The sequence below is a fragment of the Sinocyclocheilus anshuiensis genome, unplaced genomic scaffold (genome assembly GCF_001515605.1).
Source record: "Sinocyclocheilus anshuiensis isolate Anshui unplaced genomic scaffold, SAMN03320099.WGS_v1.1 scaffold565, whole genome shotgun sequence".
NCBI lineage: Eukaryota > Metazoa > Chordata > Actinopteri > Cypriniformes > Cyprinidae > Sinocyclocheilus > Sinocyclocheilus anshuiensis.
This window is the reverse complement of record NW_015539869.1, coordinates 213,341-227,127: the sequence shown is the minus strand read 5'-3', so window position 1 is coordinate 227,127 and position 13,787 is coordinate 213,341. Positions and strand designations below refer to the sequence as shown.

Here is a 13,787-nt window from a genome sequence, read left to right as displayed (position 1 = left end):
TGTGTGTGTGTGTGTGTGTGTGTGTGTGTGTGAGTGTGTGTGAGGTTCTCATGAAGCACGAGCTGAACTACTTTTGAGTTTCTTCACAAACTCGGACACACTGTTAGTTAGTAGCTGGTGAATGTTGTGTTTTCTGAGCTGACGGATGGTTACGCACACGTTTGGCCTTGTGGGGGTTGAACCAGAGGTTTGTGAGATGATCGAGGAGAGTTACTGGAAACCCTCTGCTCTGGGGTGATTGACAGCTGCGGTGTCCAATCAGCACGCGGGAGCGCCGACTCGTGCGCTGTGATTGGTTAAGCGCCGCTCGGTGTGAAATGTTGTTCTGGTTTTGTGTAAAGGTCATGTTTCATGATCTCTAGTGCGAGTGATTTAACCAGTTTTCAGACTTTCGTGAATCTCACAAAACTGCCACGAAATGTAAGAGTCAAATGCTTTTTTTTTTTTACTTCATAACATTTAAACTGTTTTGCCTCAGCTAAAACATTGTTCATTTTCTTTAAGCACATTATAATTGTGACTTTAAAATAAAATACAGTATATTGCAAGTAAAGCATACTGTAGATGTTTTTTTCTTGCCGTTTTTGTATTGCTGTACAAAGAAAGTCTCATTCTCGTTAATGTAAAGGAAAAGATTTAGGCCTATTATTTAAATAACATTTTTATATCATAGTTTTATTATATTTTCTTTACTTTAAAAGAATCATTATAATACAGTAATGAGAATCATTAATGACAATTATTCAATGGTAAAACATCAAGATATGGTGGGAAAATATTCTCATTTGTCCTCAAAATAATGTCACAAATCCTAATAATCATCATAAGGCATTCTTCATTTTATTTATGCAGATTAAACGAGTGAAAAAAATGACCAAACGGTAATTAATAATGATTCAACTGTTAGACACACTGATGTATTTTGTTAGTGGAAATATGTCCTAAAAATGTGCTTATTTGTCATAAAAACGTCACAAATCCTTATGTTCATAAAACGGTGTTCCTATTCTCTATGCAAAATATAAAAAGTCCACAAAATAATAAAAATATATTTGTCAAAGCATGTTTTAGGTGTTTATCTAAAAGATAAAATAGACATTGTGCCTCAAATTCTCACTACAGCAATTTAAAACCTCATTCTCAATAATGTGAAGAAAGAAATATTAATTTTAATGCAAAAGTACATAATTGTCCTACAGTAATGAGAATCACCGGTGACCGTAACCCAACAGTAAAGCACTGTAATCTGCTTTAATTGTCATGTAAATAACGCCACAAATCCTAATGCTCATAAAACACTGTTCGGTTTCATTATAGGAGTTTCCTGCGGTGTGTGTTGATTGGTGAAGCGGTTCCCCCGGCCTGATCGATTAAAGCATGACTAACGATCTCTGTGTTTCTCCTCGGTCGCAGTAGATCTGGTTCTGCCGAAGTGCACGGCTCCATATGCCTCCATGAGTGACCCCTGACCCGTGAAGCCCCTCCCCTCCAGTCAGTCCCGTCCAATCGCGCGCTTCGCCATGGTTTGCCACGACAACGAAACTGTGAGTTTCTTCTACAACCTCAGCAAGAAGAGCATCAGCGACACGTGGAGGCCCAAAGACGTGGTGGTGGTGTCCCTGGGCCTGCTGGTCTGCGCCTTCGTCATCTTCGCCAACATCCTGGTCATGCTGGCCATCTTCATCAACCGCAGGTTCCACTACCCCATCTACTACCTGCTGGGGAACCTGGCGGCGGCCGACCTGTTCTCCGGCATCTCCTACCTGTACCTGATGTTCCACACGGGCCCCTGGACCAGCAAGCTCTCCATCCATGAGTGGTTTGTGCGGCAGGTGAGGCCCCTGGAGCTCTGGGTGTTCGGTGGAGAAACCCTGACTGGGTGTGTGATAGAAACCGCACTGAGATTCTGATGCCGGACACATTCACAGGAAGGGTTTATTTACAAAAAAAAAGTTAATTAAAAATTAGGATTGGGTATCGTTTAAACCAGGGGTGCCCAAACTCGGTCCTGGAGGGCCGGTGTCCTGCAGAGTTTAGCTCCAACTTGCCTCAACACACCTGCTGGTAAGTTTCTAGAATGCCTATAAGTGCTTGATTAGCTGGTTCAGGTGTGTTTAACTGGGGTTGGAGCTAAACTCTGCAGGACACCGGCCCTCCAGGACCGAGTTTGGGCACCCCTGGTTTAAACGATCAATTCTGATTCTGCTGATCGATTCCCTGTTTCGATTCCAACGTGGTTAAAGGGATAGTTCACCCAAAAATGACAATTCTGTCATTAATTACTCGCCCTCGTGTCGTTTCAAACCCGTAAGACCTTCGTTCATCTTCAGAACACAAATGAAGATATTTTTGATGAAATCCGCATAGACAGCAACGCAACTGAAATGTTCCCAAGTCCAGAAACGTAGCAAAGAAAATCTGTAAAATAATCCATGTGCCATCAGTGGTTCATCCGCAATTATACGAAGCTACGAGAATGCTTTTTGTGCACAAAAGCGCTTATATTTGTTGCATGTTCCCAGGTCAAATACATTAAGTCAGTATAAAGCAAGACAGGCAATCCGCCAAAAATAAAGGTTTTGTTTACCTTAAAGAAAATGCATTTCAATAAAAATGATAAACCTTTATTGTTCAGCACTTTATTTGACAAAAAAATTTAAAATAAGTTTTGTTGTGAAATAATTCTTGCTTTATTTTATTACATTTAAAAAGATAGATTAAATCGTTAAAAATACATGAATTAAATTATTTAGACACACACTTATGGGATGAAGTGTTCATATTCATGGGTTAAATACGTTTTAAGCCAGTATGAAGCAGGGCAGAAGAGCACCAAAATAAAAGTTTTGTCTAACTTGAAAAAATTTAATTTATATTTATTGATTAGCATTTTATTTTGGAAAAAGGGGAATAAAAATGCAATGCAATTTCAAAACATTAATTAAAACAATTTATGAATGAAATTATTTAGACGAGTTGAGGGAGGAAATGTTTATGTTCATTAAAATATTCCTGGGTTAAATGCATTTTAAAGTCGGCATGAAGCAGGACAGCTGGCTGATCAACAGGATGTGCTGCACTTCCTGTTTCCTGCAAGGAATTCTGGGAGAAGACCTGCTGTCTTGGCTGATAATCATGTAGAACCCGATGGTATCCGCAATGGGACTTCATTTGATAAAAACGCACAGAAACTCAAAGGTCTTCACTACAAACCGCCAAAAATAAAAGTGGTTTAACTTGAGGAAATTATGAAATGTATTACTATTTATAAGAAATAATAAAAAAATAAAAACCCTTTATGCAACGGTTTGACCAAAAATGTTAAAAAATGTTTTGTTATGATATGATTATATTTTTAAAAAATGTTTTAAGTTGTTAAAGTTTTATCAATTCAATTGTCTACATATGCTTTTTGAGGACTGTAACTTAATCGGTTAAAATGGAAAATGCAGAGTTTGCAGAAGTGTTAAAGGCCAGATTTCAGCCGGTTCAGGACAGTTCAGGTGTCACGATGAGGGTGTTGAAGCGTGACTCTCACGTCAGTATCAAGACTTACAGAAGAACAACAGCTTTTCTAGTTTCACGTGCCGCTGAAGGTCAAAAGCGCTTCCTCTAGTCGCGGAAGAACGTTTTGTTACTTCATTCCACACGCCAGGCGTAAACAGGGCTGAGTGGAGATCTGGGGCCCGTTCTTCATACGTCGCTTATTACATCCGAGATGAAATGTCACATCCAAGATGATATCATCGCGCTAATCAGGATCTGGCTAATTCGGTTCTTTGAACGCAGCTGTTGTTGATGATTAGTATGGCTGGATTGAGTTATCTGAGATAATTGCGTGTTCATGGGTTGGTTTAAAAGGGGCTATGTATCGATACTCGAAACCACGATCAGCAATGCAGCGATTGGCTTGGAGTTTTGATTCCTCATGTGGTTTTCTCTTTACCACCTGTGGTTTTGGTGGTTGTCAGTGTGTTATAAATGTGATTTTTTTGTATTTTTTGTACTTCGGTAGATTGGTGTATTAGCATTATATCAGTTAATGAAATACTTTTTTTTTTTTTTTTTTTACTGTAAATGTAACTTAAATCTGTAAACCGTAAACCCACCCTTTTTTGTACAGTAGTTCTGGCAAGCACAGCTGCCATTTTTGTTCGATTATTTAAAAATGTAAAAAATGTAATGTAAATTGTAAATGTAATGCATTTTAATATAATATAGACTAGTTGGATATAATGCAATATTCAAAGGTTTTTGGCACTTTGTGTTAAGTTTGTGCAGCTCTGCACTAGACGACTGAGTACATCGTATATAGTGTGTAGTACGTGATTTGGGACATAATCAGATATTTGTACAAGATAGGATACTGTAGCACTTACTTTGATCTTGAATGTTAGATCTTTATATCTTTCCCATTCTTTGAACCAAACAAATGCTTAAATGGTGGATTCATATTCTTACAATGATAAAAAAGCACAATGACAAACTCCCTTACATTGAACACAGAGCTTTTATTAACAAACATTGTGGCAACAAATTGAGAATTCATTACTATGACCTTCTTACTCTCATTTTACTAAATTGTGGCCATGTTGTACTAATTCATTCCCTCGTTTTTTGATTTAATTAAAATGAGGGAGCAAATTACTGCAACACTGTGGCCACAATTCAATAAAATGAGGGAACAAATTCTTGATTCGTGACCGCAGTTTAATAAAGCGAGGGAACAAATCATCGATTCAATAAAATGAGTGAATGAATCCTCGTTCTTGGCCACGATTCAATATAATGAAGGAACGAATCCTGGATTTGTGGCTATGATTCAATAAAATTAGTGAATGAATCCGCATTCTTGGCGGCAGTTTAATAAAACGAAGGAACGAATCCTGGATTTGTGACCGCAATTCAATAAAAAACGGAAACAAGGAAACGAACTCTCAATATATATACTTGTTCACGGCTTTATAAAAGCCTGTTTTGTAACGCAAATAAACGATCCTTGGATTCCCTCCATACTTTAAAACTTAGCTTGCGGTTCATTATTTTTAATGAAAATCTACAATAAATCAAGCAAAGACAAACCCTCTTATATTAAACATTGTTTGGCGCAGATGCTCTCAACTTAACTAAATAGTTGTTATTTCTGTATGAAAAGCAGTCGACGGAAGGTGCAGTGGGCAGGTTATGTAATGCATGAAGGAGCAGCTCTGGTGTAAACGCTGCTCTCCTGTCTCTCAGGGTTTGATCGACACCAGTCTGACGGCGTCCGTCATTAATCTGATGGCCATCGCGCTGGAGCGCCACCAGACCATCTTCACCATGCAGCTGCACAGTAAGATGACCAACCACCGGGTGGTGCTGCTGATCGTGGGCATCTGGCTCATCGCCATAGTGCTGGGTTTGGTGCCCTCTATGGGCTGGAGCTGCGTCTGCAACCTCCAGCAGTGCTCCAACATGGCGCCGCTCTACAGCCGCAGCTACCTGGTGTTCTGGGCCGTGCTCAACCTGCTGACCTTCACTGTCATGGTGGCCGTCTACACGCGCATCTTCATCTACGTGCGCCGCAAGAGCCACCGCATGAGCCAGCACACCTCGCAGGCCAAGCACAAGGAGACCGTGGTCAACCTGATGAAGACCGTCGTCATGATCCTGGGTAAGACCTCGTTTCTGACTTAGCCAATCTTATCATTTGTCTAAAGCAATACAGTGAATTTATAGCAGCTAAGGAGTGCCTAAAACCCCCTCAGCTGTTATAAAATCACTGTAAACCACGGCTTCACGGGGATTATTGCTTTTATAAAACGGATATTCCATATATGTAGACAAAGCAAATAAAATGAAATGTAGTCATAAAATAGGGCCCTATGAAATCAGTTTTATTTTTTTTTTCAAAATTCCGTTTTTTCCATTTTAATTTCCTTTTTAATGGTTAAATTGAATTTTATTAATAAAAAAGCATGTCTATCTAATTAAAATCATGAAACTTACACAATTTCACATCAGTTTATTAAAAGTTTAATAAAAATTACATGTTTAGGGCCATATTTTATTTTTTCTCACCATAGGTTTATTGCTACCAAATTCTGTTGTAGCATGTCTAATTATTTGAATGCGTAAAAACAACTTAATTTATTAAAATGTATTCTTACAATAGCCTTAGAAAATGTTTTTATTTTCCTCAGAAATTCTGTTGTGTGTTTTAATTTTACTGGATATCAAATGAAGACATAAAAGAATTTCATTTATTTATCTTTTAATTACTGAAAATTATACAAACTTTATTTTTTTTTGCAAACATTAAAATTAAAACATGGAAGAAATGTGTGATTATTCCTTAAAAAATAAAGTTTTAATAAGTTTATTAGTAGTAGAAGTAGTAGTAGTATGTACATTTACATACATATTTAATACACGCATATTTTTGCAGCTTAATATTTACAGATTCTAGTCCATATCGCGATTTGATTTGTGTAATGACCTACTTTTGATTTATTAATTCAAAATGTGACATTCCGTGACATTCCGTGTTCTTAATTTTAAAACTATAGTGTTTTTAAACTTTTGCGATTTCTATGCATTAAAATTTGTTCAGTTGTATTTATTTATGCCATTGCTAATTGATATGTTTGTTCCTGTTTTATTACTGACTGTTTACTTTAACAATTTAATGTTTGAAATTTATATTAGTCTAGTTGTTTTTGCAGTGGTATGTTTTTGTTAAAACCACAGGCAAAAGTGTAAAAAAAAAGTGTTCTATAGGCTGTTTGCTCATGTTGCAAAAGAGCACTTTGTAAAAAGACAGAATATTATGGTTGACATAAATATTTGACTTTTCATTTTACTTTTTTTATCTTATTCTAATCGATAAGATTTGGAATCGATAAGCGGAATTGATACAATTCAAACGATACCCAGCCCTACTTGTGACAGTCATAGTCATTATCATTATTTGTGCACATAGAATGTGAATTTGAGTTTTGTGTCATCACATTTAGTTCAGACGGCTACGTCACAGCTCTGATAATAAAGTTAGTTTTTTTGGGTGCTGTATAGTGTCTCAGGACTTGATGTGACACTGATAGACCCGCAGTGGTCTGGATGTGTTCAGAAAGTAAACTCCCGTCCTGTGTTTGGAGAATAGCACGCAGCAGCTGTGCGCTGAAATGCTGAAACACTGGCGGAGGAGGAAGGCCTGTCCAGACCTGCGTGTTTGCGCTATCTCTGCTCTGTAGAGACAGAGAGACGAGGGCATGTTCTGGCAGAGCCGAGCGCGCTCTCATACGGGAGTGTCGACACTGACAACATTCCTGGAAACTCCTGCTCTGCCTTGGACATGTCCCATAAACACACACACATAAGATGCTTCCTGAGGTGTCCTCGTGCTAGTGTTTAGCACTCACTATCAGCAGAGCAATTATGACTTTAATCAATCACAGCAACACGTGTTTATGGCAGAACGACACCATCACGTTTAGATTTCTAGCGAAAACGTGGAACAGACAGAGGTAAAGTTTGTCCTTCAGTTCAACGACGCACCTTTAAACAGTCACGTGATCTGTGTCACTCATTTACTTACATTTGTGTCTCCTAGAAAAGAAAAAGGAGCACCAACTGACTGACCTGCAGAAACACTTGGGTCTCTTTTATGTTATTCGTATTTATACGAACAAAAAATTCCACCTAATTTGTTTACATTTTTTCATTTAGCAGATGCAAAGCGTCTTACAGAAGAGGAACAAAAGCAATTAGTCAAGTTGTAATTCACAGCAAAATCAGCCAATCAGAGCACTTGATTTTTATTTTTATTCTTATTTCCTGTCATTTCGTAGTTAACAACCATTATTATGAGTTCCTGACTTGGTAGTTAAAAACTGTATTCATGCCAATAATGATACTTATAACCATGAGCAGAATTATTAATGTTGTAATTATTATATTTTTTTATCTACGATAATTATGATTATTGTAGTTCAGTGTTTCCCCTAGGTTTACGGCTTTTTTTTTTTTCTGGACTCCTTTTTAATGGTTAAATGACATTTTATTAATCAAAAAGCATGTCGAATTAATTAAAATCATGAAACTTAAGCAATTTAACATTAATTTATTAAAAGTTTAACAAATATTACATGTTTAGGGCCCTATGAAATGTTTTATTTTCCCAACCTTATGCTTTATTGTTACCAAATTCTGTTTTAGCATGTCTAATTATTTGAAAGCATAAAACAAGTTTCATTTATTTTTACAATAGCCTTATGATTTTTTGCTCAGAAATTTTGTGTTGTGTATTAACATTTTTAAGGCATAAAACATTCATTTAATCTTCATTATTAAGTAATGAAAATTAAACAAATGTTATTTTTTGGAAAATAAAGGTAATTTAATATTACAATTAAAACATTGAATAAATATTGTATGCTTATTCCTTAAAAATAAGGTTTTAATAATTTTAGTAGTAGTAGCCTATTACGTACATTCTACTGAACAATAGTAATATATTTCTGCCACAGTGCCCTCAAGTTAAACCAAACTTTTATTTTGACGGGTTGCCGTGAATACCTTTACATGTCTGTGTGTGTATGATATGATGATAGTTTTACTCAAATGCTGATGAAGTGACTCTCAGAGCAGTTCTGGAGATGTTGTTCATGTATTTATGTCCTCATTTAGTGAGACGGCAGATGCTAATATCACCGCAAGCGTCATGAGCATTTCAGTACGAGTAGTAAACAAAACCGCGCGTCTGCGCCATTCATTAACACAGAGACACGCAGAATCCATATTTAAACATGAATCGTTTTGCGGCTTAATATTTACAAATACTAGTGGGAGTGGGCTCACTTGTGTGTGTGTGTGCGCGTGTGCGCGCGCTTCGGGGCAGAACTCCGCTGTGCGTGATACAGAGAGCGCGACCATGTAACGTAGAGACGGAAATGACATGCCATTGTGTAAATAAGATAAATAACAAGGCTATTTGGTTTGCTTAATAAAAGAACAAGGTATAGACCTGTTCTATGGGAAAGGTAACTTTAAATGACTTCTGTTGTGATCTGGCGCTATAGAGAAAATATAATTAAATAAAATTAACTTGACCTTCAAGGGCCGCCCCCTAATATAATGGCAGGGGAAACACTGTAGTTACAGTAAACGGTAAACGGTGTTGTTATAGTTCTTGTAAAAGTTATTGTATTTTTATAATTATTGTTATAGTTATTGCTGTGGTTCTTGTAATAGTTATTACAGTTCTCGTTATAGTTAACATTATAGTTATCACTACAGTTATTGTTATAGTTAGTTATTATTTTTAGTTTAAGATGTTGTTAACGTGATCATAATTATTATAGTTATTGTCGTAATTGTTCTTGTTATAGTTGTAAGTTATCATAGTTATTGCAATAGTATTTGTATTGGTATTATAACACTGGTTACAGTTACCGTTACCGTTACCGTTATTGTATTATTTTTACAGTTGTCACTACATTCATTGTTGTAGTCATCACTAGCGTTATCATATTTATTATGATTACAGTTGTAATTGTAGTTAATTTGATCATTATAGAGAAACAACAGCAATTTGTCAAGTTGTAATTTACAGCATATTTGAACACACACAGGAATTTGTTCTTATTCTAATGTTAATGAATTTTGAGAATACTAAATGACCAACCGTTTTTCTGAATCTATGCATTCGTTAAAAAAAAAAAAAAAAGCAATTTGCATATGTTAAATTACCTTCGTTTGCATCAAACATGCCCAGCTCATCTTTATATATAAGGCTTTTCTGCACAGCCTTCCTTTTACAGCCTCTTGTCGCTCTCAGCAGATGCATGACGCTCTCTAAAGACACACTCTTGTTTTTTGTTTGTTCTCGATTCCCAGACATTTATATTCATGTGCAGATGTTCCATGCGTTCACCTCTTGGCTGTGTGTTTCTGCCGATGTCCCGCAGGTTGTTTCGTGGTGTGTTGGACGCCGGGACTGGTGCTGCTTCTCCTGGACAGTTCGTGTGAGTCCTGCGACGTCCTGACCTACGAGAAGTTCTTCCTGGTGATGGCCGAGTGCAACTCCTTCATGAACCCCATCATCTACTCCTACCGCGACAAGGACATGCGCGACACCTTCAAGCGCATCCTGTGCTTCCCGTGTTTGGGGTCGCAGCAGAAGGGCGAGCACTCGGGTGTGCGCTTCAACACCCTCGAGCAAGAGGTACTCTCAGAGAGCGACGGGACCCAGCACGACAACAGCGTCAAACCGCCGCTCAAGCGCCCGCTTTAGCAGAACTCAGCGCTGACGCTCACGTCATGCTAGCGGATGCGCAACAAATCTTATAGTCTAGCTGTTAAACAAGTGTTTGTCTGTATACTTTTGTAGTAAAGGGGCATTTTAGCGTTCAACAAGCTGTTGCTTCGCCATTTGTACAAACTCAAACACTAACACTACCTTTTATGGAAGCTTGTGTCTGCCAGAAAAGGTGATTGACACTTTTTTTCTTACAATTCTTGCAGTTCCGAGATACTTAGAATTGCTGGATATAAACAGTCGCCTTTTTATTTTTATTCTGTAGCAGAAACAAAAAACAGAATTGCAAATGCTTAATTCCGAGAAAAAGTCAGACTTGTGAGATGTAAAAAAGAATCCCAAGGAAAAAGTTCTAGAATTCTGAGAAAAAAACGTCAGAATTGTGAGATGTAAACTTAGAATTCTAGGGGAAAAAGTCGGGATTGTGAGCTGTAAACCCAGAATTCTGAGGAAAACCTCAGAATGGACTCAAATTCCGAAAGAAAAGTCAGGAATTGCGAGATGTAAACCCAGAATTCTAGGGAAAAAGTCAGGAATTGTGAGATGTAAACTTAGAATTCTAGGGGAAAAAGTCGGGATTGCGAGATGTAAACTCAGAATTCCAAGGAGAAAGTTCAGAATTGTGAGATGTAAACTTAGAATTCTAGGGGAAAAAGTCGGGATTGCGAGATGTAAACTCAGAATTCCAAGGAGAAAGTTCAGAATTGTGAGCTGTAAACACAGAATTCTGAGAAAAAAAAACGTCAGAATTGCGAGATGTAAACTTGGAATTCTAGGGAAAAAGTCGGGATTGTGAGCTGTAAACTCAGAATTCTGAGGAAAAACTCAGAATGGACTCAGATTCCGAAAGAAAAGTCAGAATTGCGAGATGTAAACCCAGAATTCCGAGAAAAAGTCAGACTTGTAAGATGTAAATTCAGAATTCTGAGAAAGAATCGCAACAGTTTTATATGTGAACTGAGAATTCGGAATTGTGTCAGAATTGCGAATTAAAAAGTCACAATTACCATTTTTTGTTTTTTATTCCGTGGTGGAAACAAGCTTCCATAGCCTCTAGTGCAAACAGAAAAGCTAATTGTCTGCATGGCTAGAAGTGCACTCGGTTTCTGACTTGGCTTGGCAGCGCAGACATAGCATCATAATTTAGTTCTGCGTCTAACTAACCAAAACTCGCATGCCTGCGTAATTAGAAACACCAGTTGCACGTTCTAATGCAGTCTTAATACAGTCGTGTCCGTCCCAGCTGGTTAGTGGCATGTAACCAGTGCTCAAGTTAAAGCAGGTACTTGTTTGTGTTTGTTGATGTGTGTGTGTGTCTGTGTGTGTCTAATTGCTGTTCTCTTGTCTGCTGCGCAGCGGAGACGGCGCGTGCTGCAGGAGTCGTGGGTTGTATGTAGATTCGCTTGCATTTAGATCCTCAATCAGACTCCATAATCACTCCGTTTACCCTGATTTGCGTCCGTTGGCACACTAACGCTCACTAACCGGTTCTCGTGAGGTTTTATCTGCGCTGCATGCACAGCTGATGGTGTCACTGAGGGTCTTTCATGATGTTTTGTTCTCTTTAAATGACCAGTTCCTGTGTGTGAATGACGCGCATGTTTGTGCATGCTCCTCTAATGTCTTTGTAATGCTGCGGTCGCGTTTCTGGCTAACAGATGTGCAGCGCTCACTGTGTGTGTGTGTGTGTGTGTGTGCACTGATCATGTAAATATTTGCAGGTTTGTCAAGAGTGGCGTGCATAAAGCATCACATCCGTGCTCTCTTTCTCACACACACACACACACACACACACACACACACACACACAGCTGGTTTTGATCCTCTAGTGGTGCTCTCGTGTAACTGCGGCACTAACTAACCAGCATGCTGCTCCGTTCCCGTGATTCCTGCATTAACTACATTTAAAATGTCCCTGGTTTTTAAAGAGGGTCTCTTTTTTAAGCTTTTATCTGTTGTGTTTTAAGATTTTTTTTATTCCTGTAATCTGTACTGAAGTCTCTCATCTGAAGTTCGTCATCTCACGATTTCAGAGTCATATTTAAGAACTTATTTTGCTTCGCTGTGTAAAATATCTACGAGCTGGACGCATGAGTTTGTGAGTTTCAGATGATGTTGATTCTGTGGTTTGATTTTTATCCTCTGTTTGTAATCACCTCCTATGGCCAATGAGACGCACGCACAAACAGATTTTGTTCTGATTGGTGGTTTATGATTATGGTTTAAAGATATGTTAATAATAATCAGGTACTCAAAGTGTCCATGTGTCTTCTCTCACTCCATCTACTGATCATTCAACACTGATAATGTCTCGTGATGTTGTACAGAAATGATTTCGCAGCGTTTTGTTGTTGACGAATAAACATGCTTGATGAAGCCGCTTCTGTCCGTCTGCTGTCTGTGCGTTTAGGACGGGGAAACATCTTCGTTTGGGACTAAATGGTTGTTCCCCCGTCCTAAAGCAGTCTGACTGACTCAGATCTGTCCCTGTAAGCAGCTCCTGTGTCCGGCTTCGCTCATAGACACACATGCACTGGGTCAGCTCTGGTTGGGTGAGATCATCCTAACTTGATTAAACTCGTGTCTAACTGGTTGACGGTTGTTTGCAGCCCCGTGTTTTCTCGGCTCTCTGTGTGTCTCAGGCTCGTAGGGCTCGCGAGGGAGACGGCGATCAGGCTAACGGCGGACAGGTCGTGCTGAAGGACGCGGAGAACATGCTGGACTCCACCGAGAGCTGAGGAACGTGAAGAAGAACCAGAAGGATCGACTCCTGCCTACTGACAGCGTGCTGCGTGCTGATTGGCCGAATGAGCTGTCAATCACTCTCTCTGCATTTATATGAGCATCAGATGACGAGACCGTGTGTGTGTTTTGCGCTGTAGTTATGAATGAGTTAGTTGTAAATATGGTTTGTATTTAATTAAAGTCTTACCGGTGGAGTTTATGCATGTTTTTTGTTTTATTTAAAAACCTATGACTGATGTCAGATTAAAGACAAACATAAATTTTTTTTTTTGCGTTTTTTTTTATGATACCAACATTTCAGCCGCCTAATACTGATGAAATTTCAGCATTTTGGAAACCACAGTGAAAACCAACATGCAGATGCGTTTCTTTATTCAATATGTTAAAATTAAAGTCAATTAAAACTGCATTGTGTAGTCTTTGCATATTTCAAGTTTTAATTTTTCCTTTTTTAAACGCTGTTAATGATTGTTGTGCATTGATTGCTGTTGCATTACTGGATCTGCATGGAGTTAAACATTTGTTTGTCAAAATTTCATTGAAATATTTAAATATTTTAACTTTTATGCTTAACCGGATGTGATAGGCCTACGTGTAAAATGTCTGGTTATGAAATGACTTCTGACATAATTATTTATATTAATTTACATTGAACGTCCCTAGAAAACCGACCATGCTTGCTTGGTGTTCCTTTGTTGTGTGTAGTAATTTTACCGCCTTTTTAGTTTTAACGTGCGCCGCGGCC

The 13,787-nt window shown here is 38.2% G+C and overlaps 1 protein-coding gene across 4 annotated transcripts in view; it reads left to right on the top strand.

Moving 5' to 3' along the window:
• LOC107685038 (lysophosphatidic acid receptor 1-A-like) overlaps positions 1–13,252 on the top strand; it is a 15,706-nt gene extending 2,454 nt beyond the window's left edge. For 2 of the 4 annotated variants that reach the window (XM_016481464.1, XM_016481466.1), the window contains exons 2-5: positions 1,414–1,832; positions 5,239–5,653; positions 9,948–10,204; positions 12,940–13,252. In XM_016481464.1, the coding sequence (XP_016336950.1) occupies positions 1,521–1,832; positions 5,239–5,653; positions 9,948–10,204; positions 12,940–13,035 (1,080 nt within the window). In that variant the 5' untranslated portion in view covers positions 1,414–1,520 and the 3' untranslated portion in view covers positions 13,036–13,252. Of the gene's footprint in view, positions 1–1,413; positions 1,833–5,238; positions 5,654–9,947; positions 10,713–10,779; positions 10,860–12,939 lie in introns of those variants that run through there. The other 2 variants (XR_001633919.1, XM_016481465.1) reach the window with 2 other exon arrangements.
• Positions 13,253–13,787: the final 535 nt, after the last annotated feature.